The sequence below is a fragment of the Strigops habroptila genome, chromosome 12 (assembly GCF_004027225.2).
Source record: "Strigops habroptila isolate Jane chromosome 12, bStrHab1.2.pri, whole genome shotgun sequence".
In the NCBI taxonomy this organism is placed as follows: Eukaryota; Metazoa; Chordata; class Aves; order Psittaciformes; family Psittacidae; genus Strigops; species Strigops habroptila.
The window spans coordinates 19,549,921-19,567,607 of record NC_044288.2 but is presented as its reverse complement, the minus strand read 5'-3'; the positions used below and the strand labels follow the sequence as shown (position 1 = coordinate 19,567,607).

Sequence of the window (17,687 nt, the reverse complement as noted above, 5' to 3'; positions counted from 1 at the left end):
CTCTAGACATCAGCCATTTATTTGAGAGAGCATTCCCATCATTTACTCACCTCTCTTTTCAAGCATATGGTCTTATCTTACACTTTGTCTGCAAATGCCTTTATTGTCTTTATAGTCTCAAGACTTTGAATTTCTTCTGTTCTAAATGTCATAGTACTGCAAGCGTATAGATAAGGATAGGTAAACTGGGAGTATTGTATTTCTGCTTGAAGATGTAGTATGTGTCATAAAGTATAGTATATATAACCCATTGTTATGCAGTTTTATTCTGTGGACTTTTCTATTTTAAATAGGAATGTTGATGGTTGTCAGCATCCTTTTGATCCTTTGTAGGCATATTTCATGCTATCTTTTCCTAGGCTCAGGACACTAATTAATATATTGTCTGTGCCTCTTCCAGATGATTATCAGATATGTTAAAAAATAGGGCCAAATTCTAACCTCTGGCTTCACCATATCATTCAGCTAACTGTCTTCCTGTGAGTAATTGTACATGTCTCTAGGACATATCATCTCTATAGTTTTAAGATAATGTGTCAAAGGCTTTACTGAAATGCACAACTCTCATCTGTTAATTCTGTAATTGCATAATAATAGCCTGGACGGATTTGGTCTAGAAGCATCTATGAAGCTTCTTTCCTTCTAGTTGTAATTTTGGTTTCTGTTTCTCTCTGGGAGATGAGAGGGCAGGGGGAGAGAAACAAGCTACTGTGCTACAACCTTTCAAGTTTTCTCCTTTATGAAGCCTGGCTTTGTGTTCAAGGAGATGACTAGCCTAACCAGGATCTCAGTTAGAGGTTCGTATAACTGCAAGTAACTTCTGAGGTAGACCCTCAGCCATTTCAATATACTTAATTTCTATTATCACAGTTCAAATACTGAGCTTCTTGGTGCTCTCTCAGTACTGATTTAGTCCCCATAAGTTTCTTCCAGAATCCGTAGCTGAAATATTTTTGATTTTTACATTTTTCTCTTACATTGTTGGATCTAGTAATTTTACCTTGGATGCTTCCATCTTGGAACTGCGGCTTAGATGGGCTTACTGATGCTGATTGCTGTGATGTGTCTGATGTATCTTCTAGTCTTTGTGTTGTTCCAGATTTTCAGGCAGATCACCTCCCAGGCTCTAAATTCCCACTATATTTTCCTGTGTTACTAAATTCCCAGTCTCCCTGCTGCTTATGCTGCTGTTAGATCTTTTGGTTTCTTTGGCTGTTTTTTCCCACAGTTGCTTGTCTAACTCATTTGATCCAGACTACTACATACATTAATTGTCTTCCCTGGAGGTGTAAGTAAGGTGGAAATGCTTTTCAATATCAGTGATATCTGTGTATTTGTTATTCTGGATAGATTAGAAAACCTCCATTACAGCTATGTGCTAATTTAATGGAAACCAGAACTGTCACTGTGAAGATCGTGGTAAATGTACTGGGCTTTATGAAAGGCTGATTCTTCCTCTGTAAAGAAGTACTTCTTGCATCTTGTCATCTGTACATTTGACAAGGGGTAATTATAATGGAAAAGCAGCTGTATGCCATCCTTTTCCAAAGCAACAGAGACTGGAAGTGTGTCAGACAACAAAGATGATACTCACTATGAGTATTGATCAGTTCCTATGTCAAGGTTCTTGTTAAAAGAAGGCATCTAGATCCATCTCTTGATGGAGCACCTTGTCAGTCTTTTCTGAGACATCACTAAGGTTTCCTTAGGAGGATATTGTCTAGAAACAGGATGTGATAGTTGCATTTTTTCAACCTAGATATCAAACCTTATGGAGGCATTACCATATGATGATTTGCTGCATCTTGCCTTCCATTTCTAGTCCTAACTTTCTGATTCTTACATGCATGTTATTTAGGTAGTGTTTAAATTATGTCTAAATTATTTTCTTTATATTTAGGTCATCCAGGTTTAGAATAGTTAATTATTGTAAATTAATATTTTGTATATAAAATGTGTTTGTTACATTCTTCAGAAGTGATTTCATTTACCACTTCACAGAAGTAGCATTATGTTTTGCATAATGTAAATAAATCAGTGAATGTAGTTTTAGAATGCATAGAGTTGTAGTAATAATTGAAGCCTAGACGTTTCTGACCTAGCTTAAAGCACAGAGACATTTTAAGTGCACAGCCTATATACCTGAAGTACATGGTAACATAAGCTACATAAATAAAACTCTCTAATTTGGCAATCATGCTGTTGTTACTGTGAGCATTAATAAAGCAATTTCCCTCTGGAAAAGAGGGGGAAAATGTCAGCATATTATGCAACACTTCATAAAACTGGTTATACAGATTTATTCAGTCTTTTTTTTTTTTTTTCCCCAAATAAATGTGAACTGACATTGCTAACCTCTGTGTGTTCAGATAAGGGTTTTTTCTGAACACAGACTTTTTTTAAACATACTGAATGTATTTTTTAAACACACAGCAATTCTTTACTCAGTAGTCTTAGTATTACATAAGATGTTCAGTCAGCACACCTGAATGTTACAATGCATTGCTGTTACACAGTGACAACTCACAAACAAGTAAAATTGTCAGACTAACAAGGTTTTTCTATCAGAAATTTGGGTACCAAGCAAAGAACATGGATCTTCAATATGATGATGAGATTAAGCGGCATATTAATAGATTTGAATAACAATAGAAATGTTCTTGTGGAGAATTAATACAGGGCTTAGAGAGCTAAGAAGGTTTAAACAAATACAGGTTTGCATTTCATTGTCCTCCTGACCCACTGTTGTTGTGTCCAAATTAGCACACAGTTGCTAAAGGAGATGAGATGACAAGGAAAGAATAAGCAGAAGCTTAACCTGCCCTCAGCTGCACTCCATGTGGTAACTTTCTTCCCCTTCAACTTGTCTCTGCTGAGTCTTTTCCCTACAAATTTTTGACCAAGGAAAACTTCCGACCAGGTTTAACCAGAAAAGTTTAATAGTTGTCTTCAGACCTTTCAATTTCAGAAAACTCTACTTCATTATCAGAGTTTTAAAACAAGCAAGGCCATGCAATTCACTGTTTCACCAGTGATTGTGCCTAATTATTGTTCCAGTTGTTGGCACAACTGGGCCGGCTTCTGGCCACTGTATAATCTAGCAAGGAAACGGGGCTCCTGCAGCATCTTCCTTCTTCAAGTGCCCATTTTCAGATTCACTGGCTTATATACGTGTGCTGTTTGAACCTGAAAACTAAGTACTGTTTCATTGTGGCAATAGTGCCATTCATTACAGTAGCACACTTGGAAATGGCAGAGAGTCAACTCAGATATTGCTTTTCTAGCTGCCATTTCCATGACAGCTTCCAGACTTCTTTTCATCACTCTATTAGTGAATAAGTGGAAGAGTGTACTGTGGAAGAACCTGTGCATTTTTTTCACTGTCATAAACCATAGATGTCTCTTTTTCAAAAACGAGGTGGAATTAGATGGAGTGTGTTCACCTGAGCCAGTGTGAATCCATAGATACATACATGTAGCTCTTTGCAGACCAAACTGTGATAGCTTTCGGTGTGCTGCAAACAGACAAGGTCGCTCTCCTCAGTTTTCAGACTAAGGTGTAAAGATGCATTAGCAGGGCTGCAGGCCTGAGATAATGTACCTTGCTCCAAAGCAATGCTCATTAGGTTAGGCTTGGCTAATGCCTTTATTTCTCCTCTGACTTGCTGCTGTTCACAGCAATATTTGCTCATTTCTATCTGAAGAAATCATGTAATGCACCTCTAGTGAGGAAGAATTATTGCAAAGGTACCTAAAACCAGGCAGTACTTGTTACATAGAGCTACACCTTTTACCCTATGCAGTAGAAGTACTTCTAGTATAAAACATGACTAAGCATGCAAAACATGTTTTAAGCAAGATGTAAAACTTATAAGAAAAAAGAGGAATTTTCAAGTGGTTATATGCACAGAATCAGTTAATGAACTGAACAGGATATTAAAACACTAAGGAAACATGTAGCTTTTAAAGTTTCAGTCTAAAATAAGATCCTCACTGCTCTGTATTGCTGGAGCTGATACTGCCACTGTCCAGATTTCAATGAAAGGATTCATCCTCTTTTTTTCCTCTCCAAGGAGAGTTTTCCCTTAGTTTGCACTACTGGACTGATTCTCTTGATTCAGGGTCAGAAGGTGTTCCCTACACAGAAATTTATTGAAGGACATGTAATAAAAATAGGCATGGATTATAAAAGCTCAGCCTTTCTCCTAAATTTATATTCATGCATTATCAAGGAACAACTAGCATATAAAAGAATCAGCAATGCACAGAGCGCTTGGCCCGCCTCTTTGGGTTTTGTTGAAATCAGAGGTTTGATAGGAGTGAAATTTGAGGAAGTTCCAGTTTTAGCCCACGGCATTTTGCAGAAGCAGTCAGAAGGTGATTTATTTCCACGATCCGTAGTGGGATTCCACATGACATCTGAATAAAGGTCAAGTCAATTGCGTGAGGTTTTCTTTCTGCAGCTGTGGTCCCTTGGATGCCATGTTTAATTAACGTAAGACCAGTGTGTGTACACTCTCTTTCTTTAAAGCATATTATCCCTCTTGCTTTTGTAGTGCATCAACAAACTTGCCATCCACCTGTGACCCTGAATTAAATACACTTTTGGTTACAAAAAAAAATCCATTAATGCAGTTTACATCATTATTTCAAATTATGGGGAAATAAGGCAAATGATGTACAGTGAAATAGAAGAAATGTATGTAGCTGCAGTCCAGAAGGCATCTGGCTAGTGAATTTGGTGAATTGATTTCCCAAAGCAGATCAGCTCTAATGAGTTTGCCAAGGTTTAATTGAATGGCCATGAGTCAGCCAATTTTCATGCAACAAATAATTTGTAACTCTAAATGTTATGTGCTAGATGTAATCTAGTTGTGCTCATGAATCTTGAGATCACTGGGTTGTGTACTCTAGGGTGGTACTAAGTGTAAAGATATTATTATAATGTAGAAGATGACTGTTTGTCAACCTCTGCTTTATTTATAGTATCTAAAATGATCATGTTTGGTTTCTTTTTGCAATGTGTAATTTAGGAGAAATTGATTTCAGGTGATCCAAAATTCATATCAGAAGTGTTCACATAATCAGAATGATAGTATCACAAACTGGTAAGAAGGAGGATACAGATTTCAAGTCTCTTTTTATGGTATTTGCCCATCTTTAGAGTATTGGTAACTATTAAATATGATGCTTTACCTTTGTTGTTGTTTGCTCTTGAGGCTGTAAGCTTACCTAGATTGAATCAAGCTAATACTTTCAACACTATTACAAACCCCCAAAATTGCTGTGTTTGTTAGAACATATTTAAAGACTCTTTCCCACTATTTCAGAAATATTTTTTTCTCAAAATCTTTCTCCCACCAACAGTGGAAACATTCTAATTCCCAGGAGAAACATGGTGCATGCCACAGAGACTGCTTGTACTGCATGAAGGTAAAAATGGAGCAAGGTTAATGAACAGAACAGCCCAAACAACCCAGGAATAAACTATCTAGCAGTATCCATAACAAAATATTACTGATGTAGCATATGAACTGGGCATCCCTTTAGACATGTGCAGATTAAATACTTTCTTATATGCGTATAAGTCAACTTAATTTTACTGTCCTCTAACTGCACATTTTACACCCTGACCCAAATATTAGGTGTATAATGCAATCCAAGCCAATGCATGCTAACATGGTTTCATAAACAATTACTGCAATGCTGGCAATAAATTCAATTTTGTACCGACAGTGGAAACAGTGGTTTTTACGTTCTTAAGGACATTGTTTCACATATGGATGTTTTGAAGTGTTAGGCATTGGTACTTTATGAGTTCATACAGCTTCGTCTCAGCAGACTTGGTTATTATGTCAAAAATGTCTGTGTAGATTTAGACAGATGCCTTTTGAAAATCACTAATTCTTTTTTCTTCCAGGGTGAACTTAGCAGCAGCTTATACAGGACTATTTACCTTCCACACATTACCCTGTGTAGTCAGCGCAATCCCCAGAGATCAGTGGTTCCTAATCAATAAGTCTAACTTCTGATAAGGTGGCAGATCCCTATTACATGCACTTTGTACTTTCACCTAAGCTTGCTTATAGCTACTGTGATTAGTCAGGAATAGGATGTTACTGGTTTTCCAAGCAAAGCTCAGCTGCTAAGAGGTAGAAAATTATGCTATAGATGGTACTGAGGTCTTTATGTCTTAACAAATTAAATTACATGTCTAGGCATGTCATGGTGGTCTTCATTGTGAGAGAAATCTTGATTTCCGTCTTCAGTTCTTAAGAATGTCAGTTCACAGGACCTGTAAATGATGAGACCTAAGCTCAGGTGTTATTCTTTGTAATAGACTGTCTACTTCTGTTCTCCCTTATGGATTAGCTCACCATATTTTGCTTTTGGCTAATGGCAGCCCTACATAACAAAAGGATATTTCTTTTAAATTTACAACTGGTTTTTTTCACAAGGTTTTTCCATCAGAAATTCCAGCCCCACTGTCAGTTTTATCCATGGTTTCTGAGCCATTCTGACATGACATGAGCCATCAGTACCTGCCTGCAGTTGAAGGTTATAGGTGGAAATGAACAGTATATGAGGAAGGAAAAGCGTCAATAATATATCTTTTCATCAGTATAAATTTCCCTCCTACTATAAAGCTGTGTTCAGAATAACAGTAAAGCATAATCACCAAGATGCTGGTTTACTCAGTGTTAACAGTTTCAGAGATCTGGTCATCCTTGGAGGATTCCTAATGTACATGTGTAATATGTGTGTGTGTATGTGTGTGGGACCTATAATTTCCTTGTATTTTACAGTTGCTAATGTATTAGTGTAAGAGGAATTCCTCAAGAAAGCCATCATTTTGGAGTTTCTAGGTAGCAAGAAGAATGTATTATGGTAACATTTCTACACTTCCCTCTGTGTTCTGTTTGTTTGAGGCCATCAAAAAGATCATGGCCCCTTTCAAGGCTCCAGAGTCAGCTTTTCTTCCAGTGGACCTGGACCTAGAAGTGAATATCATTTCCACCGTCTATTTTGTCATCCACCTATAAGATTGATTTATAAAGAAACCACCACCCTCTTGCATGCTTGTTGAACTCTGGTCATTTCTCCTCCACTTCGGCTTCCACTTTTTATTTCCATGGTACTTGCTGCTGCTTTTTCTTCATCTTCATCTTCACCTTCATCGTCATACTCCCATCCTTTCTTGTCCCTGGGAATTTCTTCATTAAGTTTGAACTCTCCTGTTCACCATAAAGAGTCTAGTTCTATGGTTGAACAATCCTTCAGCACCAAGAGATCTCTTTAACCTTCTTCCACCTCCTTTTAAAACCACTTTTACACTTACTTTTTCCCCAGAATAATTTTAACAATTGTTTTCATATCATCATATCTTCCTTGGTCAAGTGACCAGTTGGAAAAAATACATTTACATCACAACGTTATGTTACCTTGAGGAGCAGAGCAAGGCAGTAATAGCACCTCTGAAGCCAGAATATACTTAGGCTAATTGTTGGCTTAGAGGTCCCTATATCATTTAATTAGTTGTCCTATTATTACCCTAGAGTGCTTTAATTTTAAATGAAAGATAATAGCTGCCTTATCTCTAAGGAAACTGGTCTTGATTTTATTAACTTACAGGACAGAAGAATAATTGGCACATATCATTGTCCAGAAATGTATTCAACAAAGGTATCTTTCATTGTTTTCTAATGTTTTTATCCTCAGAGACTTAAAATTCAGGTCCTGACCATTTATGGTCATTAAAGATCCCATGGCACTTTTTTTATAATGTGGTCATCTCAACCCCAAGCACCTGGCCAAATATCAATTTCTGTAACTGTTCTGCTTACCTAACATTCCCCACCACCACTCACCCACCCCATAGTTTCAATTGGCTATGGCATTCTCCATTTCCTTGACAAAAATATAGTGTACTGTTCTGCACTGTCAGTCACCACATTTCACCTCAGAGGTGATTGTGCTTCACTGGGAAGTGGTTCTTCTTTCTAATGGTTGTAAAGCGCTTTGGGATCCTTTTGAACGGGCAGTACTCTGTACAATTAACGTAATTCATTATCATTCTGTCTCAGGATTCATTTAGTTACAAAAGCATGTTTTATTTAGAGTTGGGCGAACCTACTTGGTGGAAATAACACTCCCAGCTCTCTAATCTGACAAGGAACTTTTTGTCAAAGGTTGATAAGTTAGGTTAATTTCTTTCTGGGTTTCTTTTTTTTTTTTTTTTTTTGTTGTTTGTTTCTTTCTCTCTTTTCACATTCATTTGTATTTCTGGATTGGAACTCTGGGAGTCCTTCACATTGGGAATTCAAAATACCATAAAAAAATGCTGTTCTTGTTATGGTCAATCCACTGTTCCAGGTGCAGGAGGGTCAAATTAGTGCTTGAGAAGCACCTGAACTTTACCTGGCTATTCTAAAACTTGCAGGTTCGCCCATCGCTAATTTTTACTGTATTTTGCATTATTTCTTCTGAAAAATTCTTGGAATATTGAAAAATGCTGTGCTGCAACTCTGTTATCAGTGTGATATATGCAGAAGATGACACTTTGCCCTAGAAGATAGTTTAGAATATTGCTGATTGGGTTTTTTGCCCAGCATCATTAATCTTACTACCTACTGCCAAGATTACCAAATACCTGTAGCATTTTGCTATGTTAAGAAGTATACTGAAATGAGAACAGAAGTCACAAAAGAATAAAAGCAAAAAGTCAGCTGGAGGAGTGATACCGTGTCACCAAAACATGTCTGGATCTAACTCTAGTAGACTAAAATAACTTTTCTTGTATTTGCATTACATAGAAGGTATACCAGTATAAAAAGAACTAAAATTTTTAGTATCATTGCAGATCAAAAGGATAAAATACTCCAAGTAGGTTCAGCCAAAGAAGATTTAAGATGTGAACAAATTTGTTGGCACTAAAATCTTCCCAAAAATAGTGTCATAGAATGCACAACATTGAGGTGAAAATAACCCAGGCTGTGGGCTATGGGGTAAAACCATTGCATTAGTGGATGATATGTCAAACTTCCCCTGATGTCATTGGAAATAAAGTTTCTATTTTTTTTTTTTTTTCTTAAGGCGATGTGAAACTATGGAAAATGTGCTTTCCAAATGGCTTTGCACCCCTCTTGTAAAATACTTCCCCTGTTGTTTTTAGATGTTCTTGGGATCAATGAATGCCAAATGCCTATAATTGCTTTTATTTTCAGGATACTGAAAGTCATCTTATTTGTCTGAGATCTTATAACAAAAGTAAAAGCCAGTTTTGTCCTACCCCAAAAACACAGAAAAATTTTCCAAATAACTACACTCAGAAGGAAATGTTTGAAAGCTCTCTTTAGAATTTTGATAGATGTATTTGAAAGCTTTTGCATGTGTTTGCTTTTGTTTGTCTTACAATAGCAAAATACTTGTTTTGCCTTAGTTTTGTCTAAGGCAGAGGAGAAATTATTTGGTGGCCTTCCTGGCTAGAACACAGTGTTTCCTCACTATGCTCATATCATGCTACAAAGTTGTTAAAGGTATTTTTCTGGAGTTCCAGCTCAACTTTCCCATTTTTGCAATGCTTCTCAGAAAAGATTGATTTCCCTAACACCATAGAAAATCCAAAGATTTCGTATAGCTTTGATGGAAACCAAGAAAAAATAGATGATTTGGGCTGCTTCACATTGAGTCATTTAATCTAAAACTAAAACATAATTAAACTAGAGGGGTGCAAACTCACATGTATTGGGGGAAAAAAAAAAATGAGAGAGGGGGAAATCCGGCATCTCAGCAACGCCAGTTTTTATGCATCACTTGAACAGATGTAATCACTCAAATGACAGTGTTTCAGTAGGTCCAAAAAACTTTCGTGAATATCTGACTTCCCCGTTCATAATACTGTAAAGTGGATGCTACTAAAAACTGTATTCAACCGAGTTCTCTCATTGTGCCATGTGAAATATTACATAGGGGTTTTTTTCTTAAAATAATGGCAAATACAGTGCTATATTGGGTAGTGCAGTGAGATATCTGCTGCTGCCTTCTAAATATTACAGAAAGACTGATGCCATATTATTGTTTAGAAATCCACAACAAAAGTCACAGTTTGTGCACTTTCAATAATAATCACTGTATGTATTATGTACGTGATAAATTAATAATGTGGCTGAGTTATTCTTAAAAGAGCTCTGGAACAATTTCATCTCTTATTTGGTCTGGAGTATATCTGCACTACCATCAGTAAGTCAGTGTACTTATTTAGCTGCTCATTAGCTGTTATTGTTTCTAAAGTATTTTAATTTTGTTCTGTAATCACAATTCAAAATACATAGAGGGAAGGGGGAGGAGAATTATAACTTCCTAAATAACCTTACTTTTGTTGTCTAGAAATGGATTATTTTGAAGTTCTCCTACCATACTTCAGATCTACTCCTGATTGCAAGAGTAGAAATTAGTTCCTTATCTTTGAAATCCTCTTGCTTGTCTGAAGGGTTTCTTTGCAACTTTGTATTTTTTTTTTTCACTGAACTGCCTTTAAAATATATATAGGAGCTAAAACTACCAATTGAAACAACTGTTCAATGTACATTTGATGTGATTACACTCTGGATGTTATTTTCCTTGCTTGAAATTGCAGATCTCTGCTATTCCAGTGTTCAGGTCTCCACAGCATGCAGTATATTTATGAAATGCATTAGCACTGGGGAATGGAGTTTCCACATAGGTATAGTTTGGCTGTGTCAGTGTGTTTTCCTAAGTAACCAGCAGTCCTGTTTGGGATATGGGGGCTGAAAATTTGCATTCTCTTCTTCAGTGCTCTGAGCCTCATTTTACAGAGGCAGAGACCTTGTGAATACCTGAAGTTTTTGTTAGAGCAGAAGCTTTCATTTGAAAGAGGAAAAGCCAAAACAAAGCAGACCCTTTTCCATTTGATTTCCCTCCAAAGCCCCCCAAAAGTTCAATATTTGCCCCAGATTTCCTACCCAGTGGCAGAATCCCACTTTCAGAGCTGAGCATATACTTCTTTTCGAGATATTGCTTCTGCTCACTGAACATGGGGTCTAGGGAAATACTATTTATTCCATTATACTATACTGGCCTTATTGCTCCTTGAGTTCACAAATAAATTACAATAAATATAGTCACAGCTTAAAGTGTTTCAAGCAGGCTGATATCCAATAAATTAGTAATGTTAGATCTAGTCTTTGTCAGCATGGCTTCAGTTTGCAACTGATTTGGCTTCCTTTCTCTCTTGCTAAATCTACTTTCTTATTTTTTACAGATGGATCCACATGAAAATATTTTGTTGAGCACACTTGAAATTAAAAATGAGATGGCTGCCTCCGAGGCGGTGATGGGGCTTGGGGACCCTAGAAGCACTATGCTGGCGTATGATACTTCAAGCATCCAGTACCGGAAAGCTGGCTTACCCAGACACAGCTTTGGTCGCAATGCCCTGGAGCGACATGTGGCACAGAAGAAAAGTAGGCTACGGAGACGTGCATCTCAGCTGAAAATTACCATCCCTGACTTGACTGATGTAAATGCCATAGATCGATGGTCGCGCATATTCTTCCCTGTTGTTTTTTCCTTCTTCAATATTGTCTATTGGCTTTACTATGTGAACTAAGAAACAAAGCCACAAAGGAAGCAAGAACTGGATTTCTCTTCAAATCGGTTGTACAGCCAAAAGTGGGACTTAGAAAAATTCTATTCAGGACAAAAAGTTATTTTAAAACACCTTAGTTGCTGGCCCACTCTATGGTCTGTTTTTATAATGTTTTGGTTGTATCTGCTAAATCATAAATACATGAAGTTGCAGTATGGACATATTCCCTTATCAAAATATAAGTGCATTGTGAGTATGAAAGCAAATTGGATTTTGACAATCACTTCTGTGTCATTGTCCCTCACTCTTGGGGTTTTTTTCATTCTGTTTTTTTATGACCATTTGAGTTTAGAGATAAAAATTATAGAGCAGCATTTGAGAAACAAGTTCTGGTTTTGACAGAAGTACATACCATTCCCTGGGAAACTGCATGTCCAAGTCATGCATCTACATTTAAGAGAGTGTACTAAGTTGTTATCATGCTTACAAAACATATACACTTTACCTTTTAAATGTGTAAACTTGAAAAGAAGTAGTGCCTGACATCTTTCCAAGATGATGATGGTCAGAGGTTTCCCAACCATATTCAGGTATTTCCTGATATTTATTGAAAGAACCAAACCTTTGACTGGTAATATTAGGGTTGGGTATTTGCACAGAAGCTGAAGCAAAAAGCACTAGTTTTGCTGGGATTTTTAAAGAGAGAACATATGCTCACAGTCACAACAGCTGCAGTTGTGATCAGTAGAGGAATGTAGCAATGTTGTAAAAATGCATTAAGTCTGAACGGGTAGATATGCTGCTGGTTTGTGTTGGGGAAAGAAATCATTGGTCCAAAGTGCCAAAATCAGTTCTCTAGGTGGCTGCAATTGTGCCCTACTTTTCTAGGGTGAGGAGAGCTGGAGAGCAATATAAAATACAGCACCAAGGAGAGGGAATGCTGCATATATGTAAAAGTCTATGTGTGTGTATACATGCACACTCACATATATGTACTGTGCAAATGAACGTCGTTGGTTATAGTACATACCTTAGTCTGAAATACATGCAGTTGTGTGATTTCTTTCAAGTTTGCAATCTTTCCAGTGTTGTGCTTGCTGCTGTTGTTATGCTTAACACCTTACGTCCAGTTTGATTAAAGGTATCATACCTCTTTCAACAGTAAAGATCCAAGCATATGTATTTCAGTACAAGAAACTGTCGGGGTATTTTCTCAGTCTGGATTAGGCAGTACCATTTCACTTTTTGTTTTCATTAATGCACTGGTTTAAATGGGGGGGGGTGGGGGGGGGGGGAAGATAGCCATCACTTTAAGAGTTTAATTACACTCTTGAATGTTTCCTGCTGTAGGGTGATTTCCATTGAAAAAACTAGCAAATTTCAGGTTTGCTTTAGAAAACTTTCTGAAATAAAAGTGAGGAGTTTTTTTCACTCCATAGAGCTTTACTTTTATAGGCAAAATAGAATAGACAAAAAGTAGAATTTTGTAGGTAAAGGAGAGTTTGTCATTTACTCTATTGTGGAACTTTTTTCTGTAATGAAAGAAAAAATCATAAGAAAAGTTTAAAAAGAGTAAAATTCTGATGACTTTTTCCTAAGTCAGATCCCCAGCATTGTTTGACACAAAATGAAGCAAAAGCCACATCTGTTGTATCTACACTACCTCTCATCTGCATATCTCTACAAATCTCTGAAAGAAACTAGAATTCAAGTATCTTCCAAATAGTAAAGGATTTTTTTCAGGCAGGTACTTTTTCCCCATTGAAGTATTCCTTTGGCAATATTTTAAGATAGTTCTTAAGAATATTTTTCATAAAATATTTTCTATAATTTTTTTTGTTCTTGCTTTAAAAGAGTAATTTTTTTTCAAGTTTCTGTGGGTTTTTTTCCCTGTTTGACAGTGAATGACAGTGATAGGAGGAAACCAATTCCAGGAACTAATAGGCCAATTTTCTGACTTTGTTTTGAGCATATCCTATGCATATTTCTGCTTCAAATGGAAGAGAATAGTCTTGAGCCTGCAGTGGGATTTGCTAGGCATACACACTGCCTGTTGCTTTCAGAGAGTTGTGTGTATGTTCATGTACTGCCTCCAGGTTCAGACTCTGCCGTATGTAGAGACAGGCTTTCATCATGTGATTGACTTTTCAAGTCAAAATGTTGCTTTCTATTCACATACTTAATTTCTGACTGCATTACATGCATAATGCAATAAGCTTTGTAGATGCATTTGGAATTTCAACTGATAGGTATGAATCATGTTGGATTTTTTTCCCACTTCTAAGAAAAGGAGCAACATCAAAATTCAGTATTTCCCTTCAAAGTCTGTTCTTTAAAAGTGGTATTACCATAAATAAAAACAGTCTTATAGTATTCTTCTGTACAAACTTTTACTTCACAAATTGCTGCCAACTCCTTTTTTATTTCACAGAAGCATAGTGTGAATACAGGGAGCTCACAGCCTGTTTGTGGATGATAGACATCAAATATAAAACCTTATGGAGAATATATTAACTCTCGGGATTGGTTTACTCCATCAGCTATTACGAAAACCACAGAGGCTGAATCGTAGAACTGCACATTCATTTATCTAAAGTTACAGTACAAGCCATAATACTCTCTGATGTCACTATTCAGAGAGTGAAAGAAAATGTCTGGTTTCTGCTCAGGTGTCACTAGGAAAGATATATTATGTGTGGGGAAGGAGCACTTTTTGCTTTTACTATGTCCTTCTGGCTATTAATGTGATGTATAAAATTAGTGAAAGAGAAGGATTCTATCATTTTGTACTAAGGCTTAACACTGTGATATAAAAAGATGGTGAGAAAGACTGGTGAGGCACTGTCAAGGGAAAAGTATAATTCAAGCCCAAGGTGAGCACTTTCTCCTCTTCTGAGATACTTGAGTGAAAGTGAGAAATTATGCCAACATACATGAGATACTGGGTTTGCTATATGTGCTACCCTCCAGGTGAACTAGAATAAATTTAATTTTACTTTAGAATTGATCGAAAATGAATATTCTGGGTCTTTTAATCATGTTAATTGTTGTTAGTTTCAATAAGCAAAGTATCAAAGTTAATAATATAGGTAAACCTTGTAATATAATTATAGTTGCACATTTTGTTGTTCTATTAGACATAATAGCCAGCAATTAAGGTGTTTTTCATCTTTGTGAAATTCATGGGCAAATTATGACTATAACATGGCACAGTTTTAATGAAATCTTTGAGATCAATCTGTAAATATATACTGTACATGACTGCTAGTAACTATGATACACATTTTCAGAACTGAAAATTCATGCAACATTTTTCTGTGTTTGCATAAGGAATGTTATGTTTCTATCCTATCGCAGTTTAATGACTGGGAAGAAAGACTCAAGCAATGACATTGTCACCGTTTCTTTTCTCATTCCCAGGGGAGGAAACCAGAGTCTTAGATAACAGCATGTCACAGAGTTCTTCAGAGAGTTTTTACATTCAGATAAAAAGGACGTAAAATCTGTAAGGTACAAAAGCACAATGCATGGAGAAAAGGACTGGTGATCTTACACCTGGGGGAAATTTGTTTCAGAAAAATATGCATTAAAATTAAACCTCAGTTAATTTTCACTATAATTATTAGACTGTGTTCCAATTCTATACTATAACACAGTACTAAACATAAGTGAACGGATCTTAAACATTATCAAACTATATGTGCATATGGACATGTACCTAGATGTCTATATGGACATATGCGTGTGTATATACACGTACTGAGTATATATCTACGCACACATTCATATGCTGATGTGTTAAAGGAATAAGCCAATAGTAGTTTTGTTTCTACCATCAAGCAGTGTATGAATATATTTTTGAGAAAAAAAAAGATTAATGTATTTAAAAGAAACCAACTTACTATACAGGGTAACTGGGCATTTCTATATCAGCCAATCAATGCTTATAATTCGTATGGAGCATTGCACCATTTGACATGATGATAGTACTGTACCTCCTAGCATCTGAAATTAGACTACTCCTCACATTGCTTGCCTATTTCTTCTCTCTCTTTTTGTAACAGCATTGTCCACTAGTAAGTTTTCAAAACCAACAAATTCCTTAGGGAACCAAGAAAAAAAGGCAAAAATATTAACTATTTCTAGAAAATAATCTAGGGTGGGATGGCCAGGGTACAATACATCAGTAGTGATCATAACATTTTGCTATGTGTACATAGAACATACAATGTGAGCAACCATAACTTAAGCTGAACGTGTGTAAATATTATCAGATTTCTTAAACATTTTTAACTTCTAATTTGTACTTTATGGTAAGGCAAAAAGCTAATTCTACTTATGGTTTAGGTTCATGTGTCCTAAAATTATGTAAATAATTCAATAAGCTGTAAATGAGCAGTCAATAGATACAGTAATTGTTTAGTGACATTTTTTTACTAAGTACAATAATAGCAGTGCTCTAGCAGAGTAATTTAAACACCCTTTTGCATAAACAGATTTGGATTCCAGATATAAAAAAAGTACAGAAAGTACTGTAGTGTAAAATAACCACTGCAGCCACTGCTAGCACAGTTGAATTTCTTGTATGGTTAAAATGCTTGGGCAATAGAAGGTTGTAACTTGGCACTCAGTACTCAGATTAGCATATACAAACAGGGCCGGGTTTTCACTTACAATGAGGCACCTTCATGTTGCTCCAGTGAGTGGAGAGGTGAAGGAATCCAATGTAAGTGAGAATTCAGCTGTTGGTGATTTCATTACAGAAAGCCTGCATATTGCGTCTGTCTGTTTCTGAAATCTGTATCTCTTACGGTATCTAATAGGAGACTTATATTTTTCTTTACAAAAAAAGAAAAAAAAGGATGTTTGTCATTAGATAGCATAGTCCCCCAAAGCCAAAGAATCTTCACTCCAGAAATTGTTTAAAAAGGAAATCTAATAAGTCACTGCTTAACACCAAAGGTAAAGCTTAATAAAATGCACTAGGAACTTTGTCGAAATTTTTAGGAAGCAAATGGAATGTCGATCAAAAAGACTGCCCTATTCTACTTTGTAAAAATAGTAATAAATACAAATTAATATAAAAATTGAAATAGATCATCTCGACAAGAATATGCAACACTAACATTTCATAAGTATAAAATTTTCTTTGTAAGTGCTTTGAGAAAAAATGAAACTTAACTGATGAAAAATCTCACCTCTACTTTCATACTAAGGGTTGTATTTTTTTAATGTTTTTCAGACATGAGGTCATCTATTCCAATTTGATAACATTTTGTATGTTTTCACTGTCAGTGTCATTTGACAGATACTCACCAGGCTGTATTGTTCATAGTCTGTCCTGTTACTTTCAGTTGAAGACAAAAAGAGCATTTGAAACATGATTAATTCTAACGAACCAAGTATGATTTGACTTCTATCACGTTTTTATTTGCATGGGTGTTTAAATGGTTCTGTTAGTACTGTCTTTGCACAGTTCTGATTTATCTTTTTTTACTTAGTACTATTTACTTCATAATGTAGTAATCATCAGCCTTACTAATGACCTTGTAGCCTTTCTTATATGCACATAATGCACATTTTCCAATGGCTAGAAAATGCAAAATACTAGTGGATATCATTGCATCAGATCTTCATGTCTTTCTCAAAAGGACTGCTAACCTCTGGGATATATGAGGTAGTAAAATGATGATTGTAAATGAGTAGCACATAAGAGATATTTTCTTGAATTTAAAATTATTGCAGCCAGTTTCAGCATGTAAATATATAATAATGTTGGCTAGTGTGTAATTCTTGAACTAAAAAAATATAAATAAAGAAAACCGAAAAGATGTATATGTAGTTGTGTTATGTTGGGCAGGCTCTTTTCTCAAAGTTGCAGAGATTACAGTTCTCATCTGAAGTGAATATCTATGAATTTGGGACAGAAGGCTGGGCATTGAGGCATCTCAAGTCTAGGCTTAATATGCGAAGGGGGAACTGTAACTTGGTGTTAGTTTGCCTATGCAGCAGTCAGGGGAGTTGAGTGTCTGGGGAATATAGGCAATGTACAGTGAGATGCTCAGTGCTAGTCACTAAG

General features: G+C 36.1%; 1 protein-coding gene across 5 annotated transcripts in view; it reads left to right on the top strand.

Annotated features, from left to right (window-relative positions):
• The window catches only part of GABRB2 (gamma-aminobutyric acid type A receptor subunit beta2), a 159,690-nt gene extending 142,249 nt beyond the window's left edge, over positions 1-17,441 (top strand). For 4 of the 5 annotated variants that reach the window (XM_030504601.1, XM_030504602.1, XM_030504600.1 and 1 more), the window contains 2 exons: positions 7,633-7,683; positions 11,282-17,441. In XM_030504601.1, coding sequence (XP_030360461.1) covers positions 7,633-7,683; positions 11,282-11,629 — 399 coding nt within the window. In that variant the 3' untranslated portion in view covers positions 11,630-17,441. The remainder of the gene's footprint in view (positions 1-7,632; positions 7,684-11,281) is intronic. The other variant, XM_030504605.1, reaches the window with a different exon arrangement.
• The last annotated feature ends 246 nt before the right edge of the window (positions 17,442-17,687 follow it).